At 29.2% G+C, this 24,915-nt stretch overlaps 1 protein-coding gene across 2 annotated transcripts in view; it reads left to right on the top strand.

Moving 5' to 3' along the window:
* The window catches only part of Skp2 (S-phase kinase-associated protein 2), a 33,611-nt gene extending 26,001 nt beyond the window's left edge, over positions 1-7,610 (top strand). Inside the window, exons 6-7 of one of the 2 annotated variants that reach the window (XM_075380085.1) lie at positions 3,436-3,907; positions 7,107-7,610. In XM_075380085.1, the coding sequence (XP_075236200.1) occupies positions 3,436-3,907; positions 7,107-7,287 (653 nt within the window). In that variant the 3' untranslated portion in view covers positions 7,288-7,610. Of the gene's footprint in view, positions 1-3,435; positions 3,908-7,103 lie in introns of both variants that reach the window. The other variant, XM_075380084.1, reaches the window with a different exon arrangement.
* Positions 7,611-24,915: the final 17,305 nt, after the last annotated feature.

The following is a 24,915-nucleotide window of genomic DNA, read 5'->3' as shown; positions in this document are numbered from 1 at the left end:
TCTAATTAAGAATTATTTATCCATTGAATTTGTGTGTGCACTATGTTGCTAAATGCAGAGAGGTATGTATTTTCACCACCCTCCTTGACATGATGTGAATCATCTCTGGGGTTATGGTTCAAAAGGCTTCTTACACAATCACAATTTTTCATTTCATGTATAATGCAATGAGGCTTTAAAACCTCAATATTCTTTTACACTCTGTAGAACATCTGTGATTACTTACTAAATTCTATAATGTATTGTTACACATTTCATGATGGTCTATAAATTTTACTGATTGGATTTAAGTTATTGTAAATGCCATTAAATATATTAGTTAATATTTCTAGAACTAGGACTAATTTAATTTTAAAAAGATCTTTTCACAGTTTATTTAAATTTTCACAATGCAAAAATTATTCTCCATGACCTGTTTTGGGAACTCCCAGTTTACAGTAAAATATTGTAAAAATGTTGATTTTGATAAAAAAATGACACGGTTGAATGACTAGTTTTAGAACATGTGTATAGATTTATGTACAGTGGCCCATGATTAGTTTCCCTAAACAGGAATATAATTATAATTGATTTTGAAAATTTTGTATTATAGTAAAAAAACATCATATTGTTAAGTTGGTAATATTACATCTCCTAACTTCAACATTAGTACTGTATTTGCCCATTTTTTTTTGTTACAGTGCTTAATTTTACAAGCAAAATAAAGAGTTCATGGTAAAATTATTGCAGATGTATGACAAAACCACACCATAAAAAATTACAAATGTTTCCCTAATATACTATTATCAACAGAGCAACATTAATTTAAGTTAATATTAAATTTAAAATAAATGAAACTTGCATTTGGTTCTGATATTGTTAAAGACAGGCTGCTTAATGGATGAAAGAAGATGTGAGTTCAAATATATGTCACCATTACCAATTCGACTGAGCTGTCAGATTAAATCTATTCATATTATTGTGGTTGACTTGCATTATCACATTCAAAAAGACTAATACTAACCTATTTTTACCAACTTTTGTGAAAGTTATTGATGGAGATGTGGAACAGTGTGTTGCCACATGTTTTGTTTTATTAGCATGATTTTAAATGTGGTGTCCTGAACAAGATTGTTGTTTTTTGAATGTGAAATTTATTGCAGTTCATGAGGCAGGAATGTGATTTTCTGGAGCAAGGAGAATTCTCATGTGAGAGCTGGAAAAGAATGTACCACATGTTATGGTATGGGCTGAGATGACATCACAGTACTTGTTTGGATCATATTTTTTTAAAGAATACGTGAATGGTGATTCTTATCTGCAAATTATGGAAAGATTGTTAATGCGAGCATCAACTCTAAAAGAAGGGAATCATGGAACATGTCTGATACAAGAAGATGAGGCTTCACCTCATTTTGCTTGAGTGCATAATTTCCTAAATAAATAATTTCCGAGCTACTATGCTACTGTCTGTGGTTCACATACATACACCTCTGCGTTCAGCAACATGATGCACACACAAATCCAATGGATAAATAATTCTTAATTAGAAATATATAAAAATAGGGATGTGAGGCCTTCTTAAAAAAAAAAGTTGATCAAAAGATTTGAATGAGTAAAAAAAGGAAAATAGATTTGATGAACTAAGTAAGAGCCAACCTAATCAGTATGATGAAATGTTATTAAATTAAAAAAAAAACAATTTTTCTCTGATAAAGGAGCTGCATTGTGTTTTTGAAAAGCTAGTTACAGCATAATTTTTCATTTATGTATATTTCAAGTTACTAAGTTATGTTCTGCAACATATGCTTAATAAGCATAAAAGCAAATAATTCTTGAAACACCATTCAAAATATTTTTTTTTAGTTTTAGTGAATATTTGTTTCCTTCTGGATAATAAATATGATCTGGAAACCAGGAACATTATGTTATTTGAGGACATGTGACATTTTTATAACAGATTTATTTATATTCTTAAATTGTGTGATATGGTGGCTTAAGAAGTGTGTTGCAGTTCTTGATGCATTTCATTGTTATTTTAGAGTGAGTGAGGTTATCTTACAATCCAAACAAAAACAATTTATAAATAATTAACAAAAAAACAATTAAAAAAGTTTGAAAGTTATATGAAAGGAAGCTGAGACCCAATGTTTGGTGAAGCTATACAATAGTTTTTCAACTTAAGGGTAAGAAAAAAAAGACGATTTTTGGTATCATCTTAAAACTTGTGTCCTCATCAATTCAATTATCATGTATTTGTTGAGCAAGTAAAATAAGTAATTCAAAAAATTGAATTTCTTTAATTTATATTTTTATAAAACAACCTATTACAAATTTAGAATTTATTTAATAACTGTCCCTTTAAACATTCTAACTTTTGACTCCTATTTCTCAAGTTGAGTTATATTCTTTCATCACTTGATATAAAAGATTGCGGTAATCTTTGCAAATAATTTTATTAGTGATTCATGAGGATAGTCATCAGATGGTCTTACAAAAAAAAGAAGGCATTCTGAGGTATTCGCCGATCTCACGGCTAAGGAATATTGTCTAATCTGTAGGTTACATGGTCTAGAAACAATTGTTTAAATGTATTCATTGATCACCCAGCTGTGTGATAGGTTGTTCCACTTTATTGAAACAAGTCTGGATTGAATTCAACTCTTTGAGGATCATTCAGACGTATTCCAATGTGATAACAGTTTTCTCATAATTGCCTTCAAAAAAATATAGTTTGATTCCAAAGGATGCTGTACCACTATATGGTAACTTGAGTAACCGTATGCTGTAGTTCTTGATGTATTTCTTTAGAGTTGTTTGTCTTCTGTTATTTTTTGGCTTATTCACAAATCTATTAGTGAAAATGTGATTTATCATTTATTAGCATATTATGAATAACTTTTTTAATATTTATAAGACACAAAAGCTGATGACAAAAAATCAAATGTCTTAACTTTTTCAATGTTATTGTGAAGCTTGAAATTTATATAATTGTATGAATATTTCTTTTAAGAATATAAAGAAGATGCTTGTGTTAGATAAGTCAAGGGAAGTTAAATGATGATGGCAAAGCCACTTGTGGCTTTGTTGGTGTACGTATATTTCTTTGCTTATAATCTTGTTCAACACTGAATCTGTTTCTTCCAAATTTTGCACATGCAATGGTAATAGTAATTTGGTCTGATGATACTGAATCATTTCAATGAGTATGGCTTTAAAACAACTTCTGTGGTTACCATAAAATGATTGCCTTTTTGTAGAATTCTTTTATCACAAATGCTGTTGCTTACCAGGCTAGGCTAAAACTACATTCTAATTGCTATAGAAAGAAGAGTATTTCTATTAAGGTTACAGAAAAATAACAGCATACAATCACCTGCTTCACTGTTTACCTATTATAAGTACATATTTTATTTACATAATTTTTTGAAGTAATTCTTTACTTGATTGTTACAGATTTGGCATTATTACTTAGTAAATGTAAAAAAATACGCAAGTTAAGTTTGGAACATTGTACTACAGATGAAGATGTTTGTAGAAGTATATCAAATAATATTAATTTGGAAACGTTAAATTTATCACTGTGTTATGAATTAAATGATATCGGATTAAAATATATTATTGAAAATTGTACCAGTTTACAAGATTTAAATGTACAGTGGACACGACTAAATGAATCTGCGATATCAGTTATATGTAAATCAATCAATTACGGTATAAAAAATTTAAATTTATCTGGTTGTGGTAAAAATATAAATGATGAATTAGTCGAAATACTTCTTATGCGTTGTGAAAATTTAATTGAATTAGATTTAAGTGATTGTGTACAATTGACTGATCTTACCATAAATAGTTTAATGAAATATGTTCCAAAATTATCTACATTATCTCTAAGTCGTTGCTATAGGATAACACCTGCATTATATAGGTACGTATCTCTTAAGATATTTTATTATATTTTAGTAATAGAGATGGTCTTGTGTAGTTAAAATGATCTTCACTTGTTAATAGCTAAAACTACCTTGTTTAATTGACTTGCTGTATAAACTACAATCAATTTTTAAAGCTGTTATTTTTTTCTGACTTCTATTCCTAATTCATTATTTACAGTACGCTACTTTACAAGACTGGTTGATGCCTGGTTTATTAAGTAGAAAATTTTTAGCAATGTACAGGTTGTACAGAATGAATATTGTGATTTTAAATTGTGATAACATCAATTGGGTGGTTTGTAGTGTTGATTTAAGGCTAAAATCAAAGAGCAAAAAGGACAGTTTTAGTTACACACATGACTATAGAATGATTGCTTATCTTTCCGTTTGGCAGTGCCACTAGCAAAGATGACAACTACTGAACAAAGATGGTCTTCTGTATTTTGCAGTTTGCAAAATGTAAGTTTTTGTTAAAGTTCAAAGTACATTTCCATTAGAATAAGTGGTGCTTTGATTAACATTAACATTTGTTGATGTCATAATCAGTTTGAAACATTCAAAATGTTTGAAGAAAATGTTCAATATATGGGGGTTTTCTTGGGTTGTCCTAAAAAATCTGTTAGGAAGGCCATCTGCATGCTGGAGATGATAGCGTGGAATGTTATAAGGAAACACACTCATATTGTTTATAGCTGTTACAGGCTTTGAAGCCTACCAACTGTGCTGTACATGCTGACTTTGCAATTGGAATGTTATAGCATGAATATGACAACTTTCTTGATCTTATTTTGTTTACTGATGAGTCAACATTTCATCTTAATTATAAGCTAACACACAATGTGCATATCAGGGATTCTTATAGTGCGAAAAGGATTACCCAAAATTAAATGTTTTCTGTGTGACATCCTGACTGCAAGTTTATGGTTTATGCTGTGGGTTTTTATTTGCTGAAGTATGCCATACAGGAATTGTTTATTTGATGCTGCATAGATGCGGTTTTCTCATCTGCAAGATGGTTCAGAGAATTTTATATGGCAACAAGATGATCCGTCTCTTTAGGCATAATTCTGTATGGGATTGGTTCAGTGATGTTTTCCCCAACCCTGGATCAGTTGGCATGGGCTAGATGACAGATCTTATTTGTGGTAGCCTTCGTGTTACATGATCTGACCACATGTGAGCTTCTCTTTTGGGGTTTTACGAAGGATATTGTATATAAGTCTACCTATTGATCTAACCAGTTTGAGGCTCAGAATTGTCTGTTACTCCGAATATGCTGGTTAAAGTGTGAGTTGAACTTTCCTGTTGGTTGTGTGTGTGTGCGCGCGCGTACGTACGTGCTGTATGATGAAAGGTGTTCACATAGAATACTTGTAGGGAAAACTGTTTTTTTGAATCATTACTGTAAGTCAAAGTTAAGAGATATTCAATAATTTTAAAACCCTGATATTCTTTTTTGTACTCCCATAATTATTATAGTAGTAGAATATAATATAGTATGTTACAAATAATACGTTATGTTTCCCTGCACCTGAGGCATCCAGGCCATAAGAAACAAAACTTTCACTCCTTCCTTTGAATAGCATTACCAAGATTGCATGTATGTCTTTTAGTATTTTATAAAAAGAATTAGGCGATTGCATGAATCACATTTTAAAAAGAAAAGATTTTTGCTGTTGACTGCTATTCAGTTCATTCCTAGTTACTTAGTTTAACGACATAAAAGTGGTCTTGTCAGTGAATTCTACATCCGTATTAGAACTGATGGATTTAGAAGTTTCAAGCCTTATTTTCTGGTAACTTGTAGTTTTAATTCCATTAAACACTTACAATAATAGCAACATTTCTGTGCTCTACGTGATTTCTCCATGTTGATGCTTGGAAAAATATAAAGCAAAAGAGAGAGAGAGAGAGTGTGAGAGAGGAGTATAGAACTGCTTTAGAAAAATTGGATTTGCAGAATATTCAGTTAGCAGTGATGATCCTTAAGGAAACATGCTTTATTATTAATAGCTTCATTCAAGAAACTACTGAAATGATTAATCATTTTCAGAAGTTCACTTAGATAAAATTGTAGATATAGACAGTGTAATAGTAACTTCAGGAATTTCAATGAGTTATGAAATCGTACAGAAGTTTTTCAGTATCATACAAGACAGCAGCGATCTTGACTGGTAAATGTAGCCATTGAGAAAGCCTTCACATGGAAAAATGCAGATGTTTTGGATCTTTTGGCTGGATTTTTAGAATCAAGATGCAGTGCTACTGAAGAAGCATTCCAACAGCTGAGTGAGGGAAAGCGAAAAACTTAGACAACTTTTTCAAAATATAGCTCATTAATTTTCATAATTTATTGTATGTAAATTTTTACATTATGTTCTTTCTTTTTCTAAAATAGAAAATACAATCTTACCTTGTAGTTTAATTAATGCAAAAAAGATACATTTTCAAGAATATTTTAATGCCTTCCATTTTTTCTCTAGATTGAGATTACTGTTTATTTGACAATCATTTTTATAATCACATATTTAGACACTATATAGAATTCAGATATAGAAAATTCTAGACTATTAATTTCACTGTTGTATTTTAAAAAATATTAGTGCAGTTTAGGATAATTTAAAAAAAATAATTTACTAAATTCATTAATATTTATCAATTCTCCAGAAAGTTGGATTAAACAAGTTTATTATATTATTTCTTATTATACCTTATTTTTAATTATTGTCACTTTTATTTTCTATTCAGTTGTGTAATACTTTATCTTTGAAATTTATATTTATATTGCATGTATCCTTCATTGGCATAATGCTTCCGATGGATAACAAAATTAATCAATACTGAAATTTGTATTAGAGAGTTTGACTGTGTATAAAAAGAATAATTATATGAAATAACAATGACACAACTATGTAAAGGTAATAAGTAAATAGAATCTGTGTAGAATAAGTAACTTAATATTTGAGTAAGTATTATGCATGGAAAATAAAAAAAATTTACCTCTGTTATGTTTAAATTATCAGTATGAACATTTTCATAATTCTCTATGTATTTTATAAAAATTGAAGAAAATGAAATAAGGATAAATGTTACTAAGATATATTTATTTACTGTTTTTTCAGTTTTTGGTTAATGCATTCATTGTACGAGTCAGTGCCTTAACTTTTTTTTTAATAATTTCCTTTGTTGCAGCAGAGTACTCAAGAAACCGTCATTAAAAGTTTTGAACTTTTTTGGTGTACTTCACGAAAGGCAAATACAGTTACTTGAAATGTCTTCACGTGTTCAAATTAATAGATTTAAATTTTCGACAATAGCAAGACCAACTGTTGGTATTAGAAGAACGTCTATTTGGGGTATACGTGTGCGAGATTGATTATTTTGTTTAGGTAAAACAATAAGTATATATTATTTATGTTATATTCTGAAATGTAATAATTTGTATTAATAATTATTGTAATGAATTATCTTTTTAATATGTAAATCAATTCAGTGTTGTACTCATTTATTGATGAAAGAAATAATTTTTTAGTGTGCAAAGCCAGATAGTGCTTCAGTAATATTAACGTCACCATAATCATCTTTGTTTAAGTAAATTAGAATTACCTAATCAATTTTTGTAACTGTTTTAATGCTAGGATTGATGCAGTTGTGTGTGCATACAGTACTCTATTAACTGATAACTGTTTGAAAGATTATCCAGATTAATCTATCGCCCATGACTTAATCCATATATGGTACATTGTATGATCATTAGTATAATTAAAGGATAATTAAACTGCAGTATATATTAATTTAATAATTTGTATTAAAAGTATACATTTTTGTTATATTTAAAGTTTTAAAATCTTTTACATGTTGGAAAAAATGCTACCAAAAGTTCAAAGTAATGCTATAGAAAAATCTTAAAACCAGATAATGAACAAATTAAAATTATGGATTTAATTAATGATTTAAGGGTTTAGATCAGGAAATCATGCTGCTAGATGTAGGTTATGTGAAAAATGGACTTGCAATGTTTAGATTTGAATGACAAAATTATTGAAATGATGAGTAAAAATAAGATGAGAAAGTAGTGATTTAAAAAAAAACAAGGTTGTTTACTGAAATAGGCAGAATTAATTTGTTGTTAGTGAATGTTAGTAGTTCTACTCTTTGATCAAGTTAAATGTTAGCAATTACAAAAACAGTTAAAATATAACTAATGTTTTGTTTTAAACACAACTGTCTCAAGAACTAATAACTAAGTAAAATGTTTTCTTTCATAGTTGTTGTTAAGCTGAGATTATGCTCTTAAAGTTTTATCTGATTTGTATTAAATGTTATATTATATTAAGTAATTATAGCAATTTAAATTTGTATCATTATTTTAAATATTTCTGTAAATACTTTACAAAAAGATATTTATTGTAGAGAAATAACTGATTTAGCTGATATTTTTCATTTAACTATTTTTTTTACTTGTCTCGATGAGTTGGTTAACAGGGAGATCTAGTTTATAGAATGCCGATTAATTGTGCAAATGTTCTGCTTTTGTAGCAGAACATTTACCAGAGATTATTAACAAACTAATAATCCTCCTCTCTTGACAACAAACAGTTGTGATTTATTGTTGATTTAATTGGAGCTGATTTTATGAACTTATCATTGCATTTTCTCATTCTACTGCATCCTTTTAGCATTGTTTAGCTTGTTAATCTGTTAAAACTTATATTTTGATTTTTTTAACAGTTGAAGTAGTACTACAATTTTAGGGTTCCTGTTAATTATATTGGCATCATTTCAATATACTTTTCTCTTTAGTTAGGTATCCAATATTTTTACCTTTAGTAGTCACTTGTCATCATGAGGCTGATAAGATTTTGAGGTCTGTTATGGATTTAAACAGATAATTGCCTCTAATGAACCTTTGCTGCATAAATTTATTTACATAATAATCAAGATGTCTGGCAGTTTCTTTTTCCTTTTTTTAATATTCTGTCTTTTCTCTGGTGTCTCCCATAGCCACCTTACATTGCTGAAACTTCAGTATAACACATAAATTTATTATACCAGAGAAAAACTATCATTTTATGTATAAAATTTGCGTGTCTGCAATATGTTATATAGGCAACATAAACTTTTGTTTTGGAGAAGGTCTTGAGTTTTTCATTGTTCAGCGGATCAGAATGAAACTTCTAAAAACAAAAAAATGGGGTATTTATTTTATACGCATAATATTTTTAATAAATTGATACATAAAATGTACGGAAAAGAATAAGCTTTAAGAAGATATGCAGCTCAGTTTTCCAGTGGTTCAAAAGATATTCTTCAAAGACTTCTCTATTTTCCTTCTCTTTTTTTTGGATAATTAATTTATCACAAGCTTAAAGCTTGTATGTGCGAATATGAATGAAAATATTTGAAGAAAAAAATGTGTAGTTTAACTGGGACCACCTATGACATGGATGGAAAGCTGAGATTCTGTTATGTTAGGTCATTGGATATGCATCCTAGCTTGCTATTCAAACAACCTTGGTTTTCCTTTTATTTTAGTATAATTTATATTTGTGGTGGTTTGGGTTGGATGATTGTGTAAGCTTTTAAATCTAGTTTGTTTTTTGTTTTATTTTTAGATTAAAATTGTATGAAACAGATTAAGAAGTATTAATGAACAAAAAGAAGAATTGTACCTTATGTTATAAAAGAGTAATTGATCAATAATTATTACATTCAATACTTAACCTTGTGTAATACAGATGCACAATATATTCTCATGAACAAGGTTTATTATTATTTTTTATTTAATCTTAAAAAGTTAGGTGATTTACTGCATAGTAAATGAACGCATAGTAAGGGTCAGGGAATTGTTATATTTATGTGGAGTTGTGTATAAAATTTCTCAGTTCATTGTACAATAATTTCTAATTATATAACTATAGTTGTTTACACAGTTAATTTAGAAAATAATGTACATTGACGGCTATTTTGATTAAATTAGTTAGTACTTGCATTATGGTAATAATTATAAGTTTTTTGTTATAATAATGTATGTTTTTATGTTAAAATAGTTCTTATTGTAAAGTTTCTTAAATATGTTTTGCTTATTACAATAAGCAAAAGAGAAATAAAATTAAAAAAATAAATTAAAAGAGAATAAACAAAAGCATTTGAGATTCGAGTCAAATAACTGGCTTTAATAAACATATCTGTTATAAAAATTATTGAAATTGTTTGTGTATTTGTTTGTACATATTTAATGCACCAATAAAATAAAATGATGAATTTTATATTACGGTGTCTTGAAATAGTAAACTAGACTTGCAGTATTATGTATGATAAATTTTATCACATGTGAACGTTACTCCATAGTAAATTGATTGTCTCATTGTAATATGTAAAGATTAACGCAAAAATATTCATGGGTGTTAAAAATAGATATAAATATGTAATTTTGTATTGTATTCTACAGAATTTTAATTTCAATTTTATCCCTAACAATAATTTAATTTTTTAGGCACTGAATTAATTTTTTCGCAATCTGCATTATGTACTTCCTTTGATATGGGAGCTGGCATTGGAAGTTCTCATCCTCAGTGTATGTTTTTATTCACGTGTTTTTTTTTTTTTTTTTGAAGTACTTCAAATAAAACTTAATTGTTAACGACCATCAATTAGTAAAGAATTACTATTAGTTAGTCATTGATGGCATTCTTGTGAATTATTTTATTATCTTTTATAAATTCTAAAACTTTGGTTTCCAGCATTATTCTCTTCTTCATTCTGTAATGTTTTTTTTATTTTATTTAACATTAAATGATGTCAATTCATTTTAATCTCTTAATGTGTGTAAATATATATTAACAAGATTTATTTTTGTTTTTTCTACATCATTTGCTATTCTTTTTCCACTTCCTCATCTCTTCTTAGATTATATCATATTTGTTCTGTATAATAATTATTTTTAATATGTCCTAATTTTCAGAAGTGTAGCTTACTATTGTGATATTTATGTATAGCCAAATTTATCATTACACATTGTGAAAATAACAAATTTTATTGTGTTCAATTTTGCAACTCAATTTATCAAAATTTAAGTCTAATCGTAGTGTTTCTTGAGCTGTGTAACATAAATGAATTATAATTCCATTTAAACATGTTTTTTACATGTTTATTTAAATATGTTTTTCAGTAAATATTGTTGAATTTATAGTAAAATGACTAGTTGCCATCTATGCCTTATTATATAGTTTATAAACATCTATTATTCTCAAGTACTAACTATATAATATTTATTTTATTGTTTACAAAGAACTAATATTTTATTTGTTGGTAAAAACAATTATTAATTTATATTGTTTGTAGTATTTTATGTGATAATGACTTTGTAAGACTTATATACTTGTTACTGTTATTGAAAATGTGTTCAATATTATAATTTTTTATAATTGCTGTGTAATTACTTAATTATATTTTTTTAGTTTAATTGAACTGAGAGTATTATTATTTTATTTGATCTCATTTTTAAAAAATATATAATTTGTAAAAGATTACTATTGTTTGCATTTACTTATTAAATTACGATTTTTTGGAAAGAAATCGTTAAGCTGTATTCAAATAATTATGGGGGTTCATTAGTTTAGTGTATTGTGTTTTCAATGTAACAAAGTTATAAACGGTATTTATCGCTTTCTAAATGGTAAATAAATGATTATTTATGTAAAATCAGTTTAGGTTAAAATTTAATTGTGTACAAAATTTGTTTCGTAATAATTAATTCCTGACTTTTTTAAACGCTAATCCTTCAATTGGAGTCTTTCTGAATAGTATATAATCTAGTTGGGACTCAGAATTTTTTGGATGACTGAGGGTTTTCATTAAGGGAATGTGTTGTTATTTGGTTTTTTCCTGGAAGAAAAGCAGTTTAATGGAATACATGATGTGGTAAAAGATAAGAATTTTAATCAAAAACATTACTTTTCTATGTTGATATTTTCCCTTAAGGGTAGTTTTACAGAGATGCGACGCATATTTCAGTGTTTATTCCAATCTTCAAACATTTGTGGAAAGTATATTTTGATACAACCTATAGTTCAGTTCACTTAGTGGTTTTTTCTTTATTTAATTTATCTTTAAAAATTGTCTTTGTTATGTTCTTTTAATTACTGGGAAGAAGGAAATATTACAGATTGCCATGTCTTCGGATGTGACAGTGATAGTGCAACATCAGTAAGGTGCTATTATTTTTGCTAAATAATCACAAATTCATAGTGAAATGTGAGTTGGAGCATTTTGGTGCAAAATATAAGAATTGGTTAGCCACATTTCTGGTTATTTTTTTTCTTCAGATTGCCTCATGTTAATGGCATTAATCAAGAAAGATTTTCTAACAGAAGTGTTTTTAAACTTGAAAATCTCTATTTCAGTATTTCATTGTTTGAGTGAGCAGTACTTTCCATTTTCTTCAACACATGTAAATAAAAAAAATAACCTTGGCCTTAGTACTAGACAAATTTATTATGTACTGATTGAAATAAAAGATCTATTTTCCCTACTCTTTTCAGAGTTTCCTTCTTAGATCGTATTTTCTTTGTGGTTGTTGAGCGCAGGATTAATTTAATTAAAGTTATGTTGTGTGTATTTATAACTAAAAACTTCCAAAGAAGGGCATACATAAGAAAATGTTTCCTTTCAGGAGACATTTTGTGTATGAATGTTTGCAGCACACAGAATTAATTGAATTGTACAGGACTATGCTTGTAATATCTCTTTTGACACTTCACTTTTGAGTATGAGTCATAGTTGTATCATTAAATAATCAAGGTTCAAAGAATTCATTCTGATGGAAATATGTTTTATTTATATATCTCTTTTTTATAAAATATTCAAAGGATATCTATCTCCCTAGCCTGTAAAGTTATGAAGTTATGCTTACACTATTGCTAGCCAATCAGGATAAGCTTGTTGATGCTGTGAACGCATTGAATTGTAAAGTTTGCTAGATGCTTTGCTGTTTTACTTTAGAATTAAAATAAAAAGAAAAGTTAAAGGATACTTAATAAAGCAGTCTCTGTTAGGTTTTTTATTCATTGTAACAATCAAATTTTAATCTGCTATTTAATTATACTTTTAATTTTTTACAGCTGTAGGACACTAGGCTTCTACTAAACAGAATTACCCCACACAATATTTTTAACGCTTCACACATAAGTAGTTTTTGCACTATCAGACTTGTAGAAAAAGTATTTTAAAGGAAAATCCTAAAATTAAACAAAACACATGTAAAATGAAGTAATGTAAAATTTAATTAATTATATTTAGAGTTATATTTCTGGGAGATTTCTATGGGAAAATAAGTAAGAATCAGTCATTTGTGAAGGAATAATTCAGTAAATTAAGCTTTTTGATACTGATAGCCAATACTATTAAGAAATTTAAATGATAGAAGCATCAAATAAAAGTTCAGAAAATTGAGTATTTTGTAAATTTTTCATCATTGATAGTAATAAGGTAACAATTTGTGCACCTTCTTATGTGAAGTAGGCTCATTCATAATCTACCTTTAATGTGTTAAAGGTTTTTAAGAATTTTCAATAGGGTGGGAGTTTTTTTCTGATCGTTTGAAACTGAACATTTCCTTGAAGAAAGTTGTGTAATAATGCTCTTAACTTTTAAATTGATTACTCCTTGAGGTGTAATAATATGGTATTTTTGTTGTTGCTGCCACTCTATGAGTGCTGAACCAATTTACATGAAATAATAAAATTATTCCTACTGTGATTACATTGGCAATGGGGATCATGATTTGAAACAAAACAAAGTAGCAGTCAACCGGGTGCATGTTTTCAATGTTACATTCCTCCAAACTTTTATTTGGCATTTGTAGCTTACTTTTATCTTCACTATTTACTTGAATCTATTTTCCAAATTTATATGTCATGATAAGTGACTAGTATGCTTTATAAGTGGTTTGAAATCTAAAGGCACTTATCTGTGCCTCAACAACGCATTTAAAGAATGAACTGGTTCACCTTTTGTATTTTTGCCTCTTCTATTTTTATAAGCTTTTATTTAACTTGCTTTAGATATAATCAAATCTTGCAACTGCTATATCTTTTGAGCTATCGTATCAAAATCAATGAAATTTGTTACATGTATGTAACTTCAATGACAATACAATACTATGATGTTAGAATTTGGATATGAACCACCACCATCCACCCCCGCGCTACCCCTACGCTAAATTCATGCATTTAGTTGAAAATTCTCATTTCTCATGAACTATCGTATGAAAATGATTGAAATTTGGTACACGTATCTAACTTCGATGTGTAAAAATAAATATTTTTACTTTTTCTTTAGTCTTAAAAAAAACAAAAAAAAATTACAAAAATATATTTGATTACATATAAAAAATTATTTTTTAAAAAAGCTTGTATTAACATTAATAAAAAAATGAAAAAAAAATTAATTTGTTTCCTTTTTTATTAATGTTAATATTAATATTAGTTAAATAAAAGCTTTTTTAAAAAATAATTTTTTATATGTAATCAAATATATTTTTGTAATTTTTTTTGTATTTTTTTTATTTGTAATGACTATTCAAATATATGAATTCCTTTTACATTGTTCTACGTCTACACTTACTTTGCATATCTTTGTACTAATTTCTTAATTCCAGATGTTCAATGCCCTTTGAATTTCCTTTTGACTCAATATCCATGTTATGAAATCACTAACAAGTAATGTACAAATAATGATGGTATTTCTTTCTTACATTTTTGCTTCAGTCTTTTTAGTATATCATCCACAGTTGTTAAAATACAAGGGACAATCAATAATTAAAGAGACAAATTGATATAGAAAAAAAAAAACTGTGTAGCAATATCGCCCTTTTTCTTTGAGATCTGTGTCATTTTTCTCACATTGCTGGCTTTAATTTTTTCATCCGCATGTTTGAGTAGTAAACACTTTATTGTACGTTGATTTTCCAAATAATCACAAAAGACAACTCCTTGGACATCCTAAAAGATTGTGAACATGACTTTTCCCGCTAATGCTTTCATTATGAATTTCTTTTGGACAGGTGAGCTGGTGTGGTTCCATTCCATGCTCTGTCTTTTGGACTCTGGTTGAAAATGTTCAACCCAAGTAAACCTCCCTTACTTTATACTCTAGCATTCTTTACGACTTTTCAGATGTTAAACAATGTAAAAAGTGCAGCTTTGGCTTCATTTAAAGACGTTTGGAAAACTTTTCTCAGCAAACAAAAATCCGACAATTTCCACAATATTGTTAATAAACTTCTTACTTCATACAGAGCTATGGGATGTAATATATCTTTGAAAATACATTTCCTCCACTCACATCTGGATTTTTTTCGGACAACCGAGGTAAGTGACAAACACGATGAATGTTTCCACCAAGACATTTCGGTGATGGAAAGCCGCTATAAAGGGAAATTGAATACTAACGTGCTAGCCGATTACTGTTGGACATTAATTTGAGATGTGCCTGAGGCTATTTATAAAAGAAAAGCATCAGCAAAATTATTCTAACATAGGTATGGCCATGCAAATTGTAAATTTTAACAGATTTTAACTATATTTTCCTTTAATTCTTTTTGAAGCATAATTTATTTAAAACTAAGAATGATAAAAAAATTGTATTTACAGATCCGTGATGTACACAAAAAAGCAATTCAAGAAATTGTATCACACTTAGGGAAACATTAAACAAATTTTTTTGTCTGTCAGTCTTATTAGATAGTTGTTTTTCTGACCATATTATAAATACTGACAAATGTCTGCTCTTATGATTTACAAAGACCTGCAACTGAACAGTTTTAAATATTAGAAATATATAATTACAGGATATTTAGATACATGAAAATTAAAATATTAGATAAGGCATCTAAATAAAATTAATGATCATGGAAATTAATTAAATAAATACACACTCTTTAAACAATAGGTGTATTTAATGTGGTAATTTAATGACTGCATATAGCCTAGTTGAGCCTATATATAACACTATATATATATATATATATATATATATATATATATATATATAGCCTATATATATATATATATATTGTGTTTTAAGTAGGGATCTAACAGTCGTAGTTTTAGATTGTACAGCTACCAAATAGGATAAAGAGTCCAATCCAAGGGTAGGTCCACCATAGTCAAAGATGTACTGATCAAATACCCAGGATACATTAACTCAAGCCAATTCTAATAGTGTCCTCGTTATAGTTCTAACAGGCATCCGGCTTACCATTGAAAAGTGATCACAGATAAGTAAAGAGTTGATTGTAGATAAGGAACCAACTTCCTTATCTCCACTGATCGCTAAACAAGCTGATACAAAGGAGAACTTTAAGGCACTCTTCAAATGTATGCTTTTTCAGTATTTACTAAGGAATCAGGTGAGGACTGGCTTGGGATTCATGAAGAATCTGTTACCTTTCCTTTGAATTTTGTAACATGTAAAATTATATAAACTATTCAATCAAACCCTCAATGTAAGGTATGATTACTAAATACTGTTTGTGAGAAAATATAATAAAATAAACAGAATAGATTATCAAACTGAAATTAGTAATATTAAAGAGTAGTCAGTCCTTTGATCGTTGCATTTTTGAAATGTAAACAAAATAAAATCTGTATGTTCATAATAAATAAGGGTGTAAAGTTTTTTTTGATATGGTTTGAGGCATTCTCCCTTGTACAAAGATGCTACTTCAATGAACATACATTCACATTTTTTAAGTTTTTGGCAGTAGGGATAGGGTCAACTAAAAACCTTCAAATGGGATCATTTGATTTAACTTGTGGTTGATGAAATAAGAAAAATTATACAATTACAACAATTCTGATTGGTCAATCTAAAATGTTGATGAACAATGTGTTTGTTTCAGATCGGTAGAATTACAGTTGAATGCTTCCCTTTAATATTTTGTTATTTGAAGTATTCTCTCTTTGGAAATGTACTCTTATAAGAGAGGTTAACTCAATAAGCCCCCTCTTAGGGAATTCAGCCTTAAAGAGTATGGCAGAGGGCGTGGGTGGCTCAAAGATTTTAAACGGGATATATTGTCATGTGATATCCTGTTTCAAAAGTGATTGCGAGGCAAGCCGAACGGTATAAAGTTAACAAAAATACTTTACTATATTTTATTTGTATGGAGTCTATTTTTTAAATAAAATGATATCGCTCAGAAAAGATTTTAATTTGTATGATTGTTAAAATTGTGGCGTATTAAGCTCTCGCCAATTAAGAAGTCTTTTCTTTGATATAGTATATCTACAATTTTTAATTCGTGACAATATAGTTAAACTGTTTAGCTACAACAATATACGAAATTTATTCCTAGTTCCCTTAGTGAACTCAACTTCAGTTCATACCCTTGACTTTGTTTCATTATAGAATCCGGTCTGGTCTACCAGTGAGAAGCGGACAGACCTTCTAATCCCACTCAGCTCCATCGCAGAGACCCACGTGACATTTACTTTCACTTACTACCATCGTCGAGATGCCGCTAAATCTCACGGCTGCATAGTTACCCATATCCTTGGCAGTGCAGTCGTCGTTCTGCCGACAGCTAACATTAAAAATAATTACTATTACCTTTACTAACTAGCCGTGTTGGCTCGGTGCCAACACGTCTACCTCCTGGGCAATCCACTGCCCAGGCGGTCCCTAGCCCAGGTGGCTAGGGACCACCCGGGTATAGTAGAGTAGCTAGTAGCTACCCTACTGTACTCCTTCAGCAGTTCTGCACAGGGCGAGGGAACGGAGGAAGCCAGCTACAATAGTCCATTCTCTGCGAGTCTTCCATTTGACTCGCAGATCAAGAAAGGTATTCACTCTCTCGAGCTCTCTCACAACTCTGGTATTTTCAGCCTCGTACTGGGAACGAACACAAAGGACGTGGTCCGCAGTGTCATCGATCCTATAGTCCGACCACAAGCCCAAATCAGCCAAACTATTCCTGAATGCATCAGTAATCATTCCACAATAAAAAAAGAAATTTTTTTTCTCCCCATAAACGTAGTACTGGCCAATTTCATGAACTAGTTACTGGGTGGTCAAGGGGAAAATTGGCCACTCACAAGCGGCGAGTCAATGTGGCGAGAGCTGGAATGTCGGGCCGTGTGGGAGTTCCTTGAGGGATTGCTATGTTCAACCGACATTAATAGTTTACATAAGGGAAAGACTCCTACCGCACTGCTGTCGAAAACTAACCTAGAGATGTATGGGGCCACCAGCCAATTAAGGCTCCAAACGCTTTAATATGGTGGACAGGTACTTGCTGGAATTGAACGACCTAGGCGTAACAGTGAATTGCTGTCTAGACGAAGTCAATTTTAATTTATGGATGTCATATATATTTTTGTAGGAGAATAATAATTAAATAATATAAAATTGTCACAACAAATATTTATTTTTCAGATTAAGATCCATATAATTTATGAAAGTACACTTGTTTAAATTTTATCATTTTTCAAACAAAAATATTAAATAAACTATGTTACTGATTATCTAGTTCTAGGAAAATGTACATACACATGTAAAGATTATCTATAAATACTCTTTATAAACTACATAATATTAATTTAGAAATAAATAATATAATACAATATGAGTAGTATTACAAAGTGATTAATAAGTCACACAACTTAATAAATAGTACATTACAATTATCTAGGAATTAATTAATTACCTAAACTTTCTACACAATGAATGAAATTTTATGACTGAGAAAGTTACTTTATCAGTTACTTTATAAGTTACTTTATCAGAAGTCAACTGAGAGATCTGTTTTTATTTTATGATCTAGGAAAAAGTAGTTTATAAAGTAAATTGGAAACTAACCAAAAATACCAAAAAATGTTGTTTTTTTTTGTATTTGAACAAAAAACATGTGTTGGAGAGATATAATATTTTAAAAATACTTGTATATCAAATAAAAATGGGTAATACTAAGTTGAACGAGATAAAACTAAAAAAACATAATAAATTTTGAAATATTGGGGTATTATACATGTTCAATTCTATCACATCTGAACAGCACTTAAGGAAATGAGATATTAAAGCTCTCTGTAAAGTATTCCCTTCGTAATGTGATGAGGTAAAAGAATATAATATATAATTAGATATTCAGGTTATTGAGTAATAACTGAAAAAATTCAACAAGATTAAGAGATAATGATGTACACAATGTTACAGAAAAGAAATGAGAACCATAATAAACCACGATAAGAGTAACATTATTATCATTTGATAGGTTACATTTTGGAAAAATGTCAAAATAGACTGTAAATAACTGAAAAAAATTAAGTATTATGGTTTTTTTACGTGTAATGAAACATGTAAGAGGAAATAAAAACAGAAAATTAAGAGGAAAGTTAGGGGGAATGCTAAAAGGTAAGAAATATTATAAAAAATAAACATTAAAAAACTGTTTATAAATTATTTATGTGGAGTGTAATATTATTTAGCTTTGAAACATTTGAGAAGAAACTTTCAAAAAGATAGAAAAGAAAATTTTTCAACATGTAGCTAGAAAGAAGAAAATGATCAGAAACCGTTTGGAAAATATATAAACCTGAAAGAATTTGCTATTAAGGAAATTAATTATTAACCGGTTTTCTACCTGGTGGCAGTTCCATCGGCATGGCTGTCTCCATCCATTTCTGTCCTAAGCCTTCTTCCACATCAACTTTGTTTTTTTAACCTCTGGGACCATTGTTAGGTATTGCTATAAAGGATGAGATGAATGATATGTAGCATGTGAAACTGCCACACCTGACAAGGATTCAAACCCGGGACCGTCGGATGAAAGTCCGAGACATTACCACTCGTGCCACGGAGGCTGGCTCCTACATCAACTTGTAGTTCCCAATCTTCACCTCATTTATTAACTTAATTCTTTTTCTTCCTTTCTCCTGCTATTGACCCTTCCAATGCATTTGACAACATTCTATTTCCTATAACTACATGTTCCTTATCATTTATTTACTTCATAAGTCTTCTTTAATCCTTTTTATTATTTCCACATTCCTCAATTTTTAGCCGTACATTTTTTCCATATCCATATTTCAAAAGCATCAATCCAGTCCCTTTCCCTCTTTCTCTTTGTCCATGATTCATTTCCGTACATAATATTTGCTAACCTACTCGTTAATTTTAAATCAAATCCCAATTTTTACTACATAGTAATCCGCTCTTCTTACTGAAGGGTCCTTTTACCTTTGCTATACTTCCATTTATTTCGATGTGTTTTTCCAGTCAACATAGAACCCAAATATCTATAATTAGTTTTTCTAGTCTTCCTTCATTTATTCTTTCTTACCTTTAAATCCTCTGTTATTTACTTCTATAACTTTGGTTTTTCCTGAATTTATTAACTTTTTCTATACTCTTTCATTCCTTTCCACAGGACTGTTAACTTCATTCCTTTGAACTGCATATGTGTCCCATTAGCTAGAATTTCCATTCCAAGGAATGTTACAGGAAAACTAACATCAAAAGGAAAAAAATAAATTGAAAATTGCGCAGAAGAAGAAGACATGGAATGTTATTGATTCGAAGAAAGAAAGAAATTACAATAATGTAAAGAGAAAGCATCAGAATAGAGAGTGTTCACTTGAACGCATGTGTCAACTTTTTATCGTTGCTTCTATAATGATGGAAGTGCAATTTTCTATGTTTTTTGATAGGCTTGTTTAGTCTTCATTAGTAATGAAATCAGTGATAATCTTGATAGGCCGCAAATGTACTTGTATTTTTAATTAATATGTTACCTCTATCTTGTATGACTATAGAATCAATAGTTTTATCATTTTCGAAGGAAGTGCGTTTTTAACACTCCACAAAAATGGAGGTCCATCTATTTCTATTAGACCGAAAGGATACTAGCACCGAATGAAGGGGAATCGCCTAGGGAATAGGACGAAAATATTTTGCTTATCTCCCAAGGACCTGAGTTAATGTATTTTTCACAAACACAATCTCCAAAGTACTGGGACTGAATTCCAGTCTCCTTCCATCTTAAAAATATTTAGAAAAAAATTAAGAACAATAATATAGCAGTTATTAAACATAAAAAATTAAACATCCGTCATTTAAATAGAAACACACAACAGCAAGGGACTGAAGTCCAGGCTCTGCAATTAATAGAATGATAAAAAAATCTCCCCGCCTCATTGCGTTCAATTCAATCATTTTCAGAATACGCTGTAACATTATAAAGCTATCAAGAAAGAATTTAAAATTATTTTTCAGGACGACGTTACCAACTTTTGTTTTTTATTTTTATTTAACCTCCGGGATCACCGTTAGGTACCTTCAGAGGATGAGATTAATGATTTGTAGCATGTGTGAAAATGCCATGCCTCACCGGGATTCAAACCCGGGACCTCCGGATAAAGTTATACATCTAGATTTCTAAAAATATTCATTCGTAACGCTTAAAGAATCGGAAGGAATAATGTTTGTAACACTTTCAATCTACGGAAACAAGAAACTTAAAGGCAATGTTAATTTTTGTAGTATTAACAGAAGAAAGTCTTCGAAAAATTATGAAGTGAGCGAACTTTAAAAATACGTGAGATAATAAAGATAAACGAGTGATTAAATTTACTACCACCGATAACATCATCCATAAATTGTAAAAAATAATAAACGAAATTAATCTTTTTTAAACAATATATAAAAAAATTTTAAACTGTAAGTTTCAAACCAATTAATATATTTATAGATACAAATTATTAGAAATTTATGAAACAAGATTTTTCTCGAAAATTATTCCGTTTGGAAAGATGAGAATATAAATTATGTAAACAGGCACACTTGTACTTAACTGGTAAATAGAAAAATCAACAATAATTACGTAGAAAAATTGTATGTAATAGCATAGTTTAATAAATTGAGTTAACAATTCTGAGACCGTGGTTTATTTAAGGTACAGTAAGATGTGCGTTTAAGTTTATAAATTGATGTCTACCTATGGTTCTTCTCGGCTGCAAATTACTTTTAATAAAATTACGATTTCAGTATGATATCGCTCGGCCTCACTACGCTATTGCAGCGCGTACTAGGTTAAAGAAGTCAAACGACATATAATGATTTGCTAAGTGATGCCACAAGGATCATTAGGCGAAACAGATCTGATATTTTCTTAATTCCGGGTAGAAACAGATAGAATATACATCGCGAACCCAAGCGTACTGAGAAACAAAAAGTAGCTATACCATTGGTTTGAAAAAAGTAAATACATATCTTTGGCTACGTAAAAGCCGTTTACCGTAGAAGCACCGTCCGAAGCACGTACAGTGAATTGTAATTGAAGCTAGATCAAAGTTTGTGGGCACGTGTTAGTAAAGATAAATCATATTTGGTTTCATTCAGTTTTTCATTATAAATTGAATGAAAAGTTTTTAAAAACTGAAGTTATATAGTTATGGAATCACTCCCATAACCTCCGTGCCGGAGTTTGAACCTTTTATCCAGAAGGTCCTGGGTTAGAGCCCAACTTAATCATGGCATTATTCAAATTTTACATTATTTCCTTGCACAAGTTTCAAGTTTCTGTGATGAATTATTCAATATCAAAAAATGAGAAAGAAATAATACACGAAAGAACGATTTTAACAAACAAAAAACTTTTAATTTTGGCAAAGTTTTCAAAGGTCAACGTTTTACCCGACTATACCTGTCATGTCTTACAAAACTTTGCACAGATTGTTCGTTTGAAAACCGACGTAAAGGTTCTATTATTAGAAGTCTATCATTACCAGATTTCATTAAAAGTATTACTTTTAATTACGCAGTAAAATTTTAAGTATAAGTAACAAAACAATTTTCCTACTTTTTTTTTAAATTTTGGGGCCTCCCGTATCAACGGGACTTTTTTTTATTGATTATAATGATTATCAAAATAAAATATTTTTTCCTAATGTGTACGTTGCACACTGTTCAACTAGAGAACAATAAGCAAAATCCCTTAATCTAATGACATGAGGATGATATGTATGACATGTAAATGAAAGGTAGTCTTATACAGATTATGCCGACCACTCCCGAGAAATGTGGTTAATTGAACCCCAGCCACCAAAATACATCGTCTATTATTCAAATCGGTATAAAAGTAACTTACCTTTACCTGGATTTGAACCTCAGAATCATCGACATCGAAAATCTGCTGTTGAATAACTGATTTGCGAAGAAGAGTTAACGATTAGACTAGCCCGGTGAAATCTAATGGATAAGATTTAAGCATTAAATTTTTCAAATTCCAAATAAATAATTTTTGATTTTGGCAGCTTCCTTACTCAGGAAGGTAAGTTAGCAAGACCCTTTTTTTAAGAAGTGATCGTTAACAGAAAATGAATAAATTTAAAAGTTCTTATTTTGGATCAGGAGTAAATTTTAGGAGCTAAAACTATTTAAATTTTAATTGCTCTTAAAATGACAAAGAAATTTTTTTTTAATTATAAAAGTTAAAACATTTGACAAAAAAAACCAAAAAAAAAAACCGGATATTAAATTTTTTAGAGAGGGCAAAAGATTTAAAAATAATTTTTCTAAAAATATTCTAATTGAGGTTAAGCTTAAAAAATTTCCTTAAATAAAGTTTTTATAAATCTAACACTCCATATAATAGAGGCTAAAAAAGGGAAAAGAAATTTTAAACGTTTTTTCTGTTTAAATTTCGGGATTTAAAATTTTAAAAGAATTGTAGACGTTTCGTAACAGTTTTATATGTAAATTATAAACATTCAATAACTATTTAAAATATTATTTAAACCGAAGAAAGATAGAGAAAAAAATATTTTTCAATTTTAAGATTTGAGGATGTTTTTTTTCCAAAAAAATTATTATTTATATATATACATTGTCGGTAACGTCAAAGTTTTTTCTCAAGTGCTTCTAATGAAAATCGAAATTGGTTTTTCCAGATATTTCTCAATCCCTGAACGAATTTTGAAAAAAAAATTAAGTCTAATGGTGAACACGTCTACTCAAATCAGCTGATTTGGAAGTCGAGAGTTCCAGCGTTCAAGTCCTACTAAATTGCAGTTATGTTTACACGGATTTGAATACCAGATCGTGGATACCGGAGTTCTTTGGTGGTGTGGTTCAATTAACCATACATCTCATGAATGGTCGAACTGAGACTGTACAAAGACTACTCTTCATTTATACTCATACATATCACCCTTATTCATCTTCTGAAGTATTATCTGAAAGGTAATTACCGGAGGCTAAACAGGAAAAAGTAAAACAATTAATAAGAGAGAAGAATTAAAACACTTTATTATAAACATGTTAAAAAATATTTTGAGAAAATCTCATTTCTTTTAAAGAATGCAAAATCCAGTATTCATTTTATTACCTCTGTGCAAAAAAAAAAAATATTTTAATTGCTAACTTTTTTCACGCTAATAAAACTGTTCTTTACCTTGTTGATCTTTATGCCAAATAATAATGACTTATACATACGTTTCCTTTATTAGAACAATATGTACTATATCTATATTGAACAAAAAAAAAAAAAAAAAAAAAAATACAAATTGTGGACCTTTAAACTGAACAAAAATTATTTTCAGTGAAATCAAAGAAGGGCCATTTATTGGTAAATGGACAGTGCTAATATGTATAAGCACAACGCAATACCAACTAAATTTCTTACTTTTTTCTTCTTCAATAGTCTAGAAATTAAGAATTTCTGTTCCCCAAAGGATGAAATAATTTATAATTAGCCCAAAAACCTGAAATAAATAAAAAATAAATCGATAAATAATCATAAAATTACCATAAATGAGGTTTACTACTTTTTTTTTAATGAAATAATTAGAAAAAAGCATACATTGAAAATTACAGGTAAAAGAAATCTTTTTCATGGAATTCGCTTTTATCTTGTATTTCTATATAACCAGTGATAAGATCGAAACAAAACAGCTAATCTAATTTAGAATCTAAATCTAAAGATTTTTTTTCATTTATATACTTA

This window comes from Lycorma delicatula, chromosome 12, assembly GCF_047948215.1.
Source record: "Lycorma delicatula isolate Av1 chromosome 12, ASM4794821v1, whole genome shotgun sequence".
Lineage (NCBI taxonomy): Eukaryota > Metazoa > Arthropoda > Insecta > Hemiptera > Fulgoridae > Lycorma > Lycorma delicatula.
Note: the sequence above shows the minus strand (reverse complement) of the source record. Positions and strands in the feature narration are given on the sequence as shown.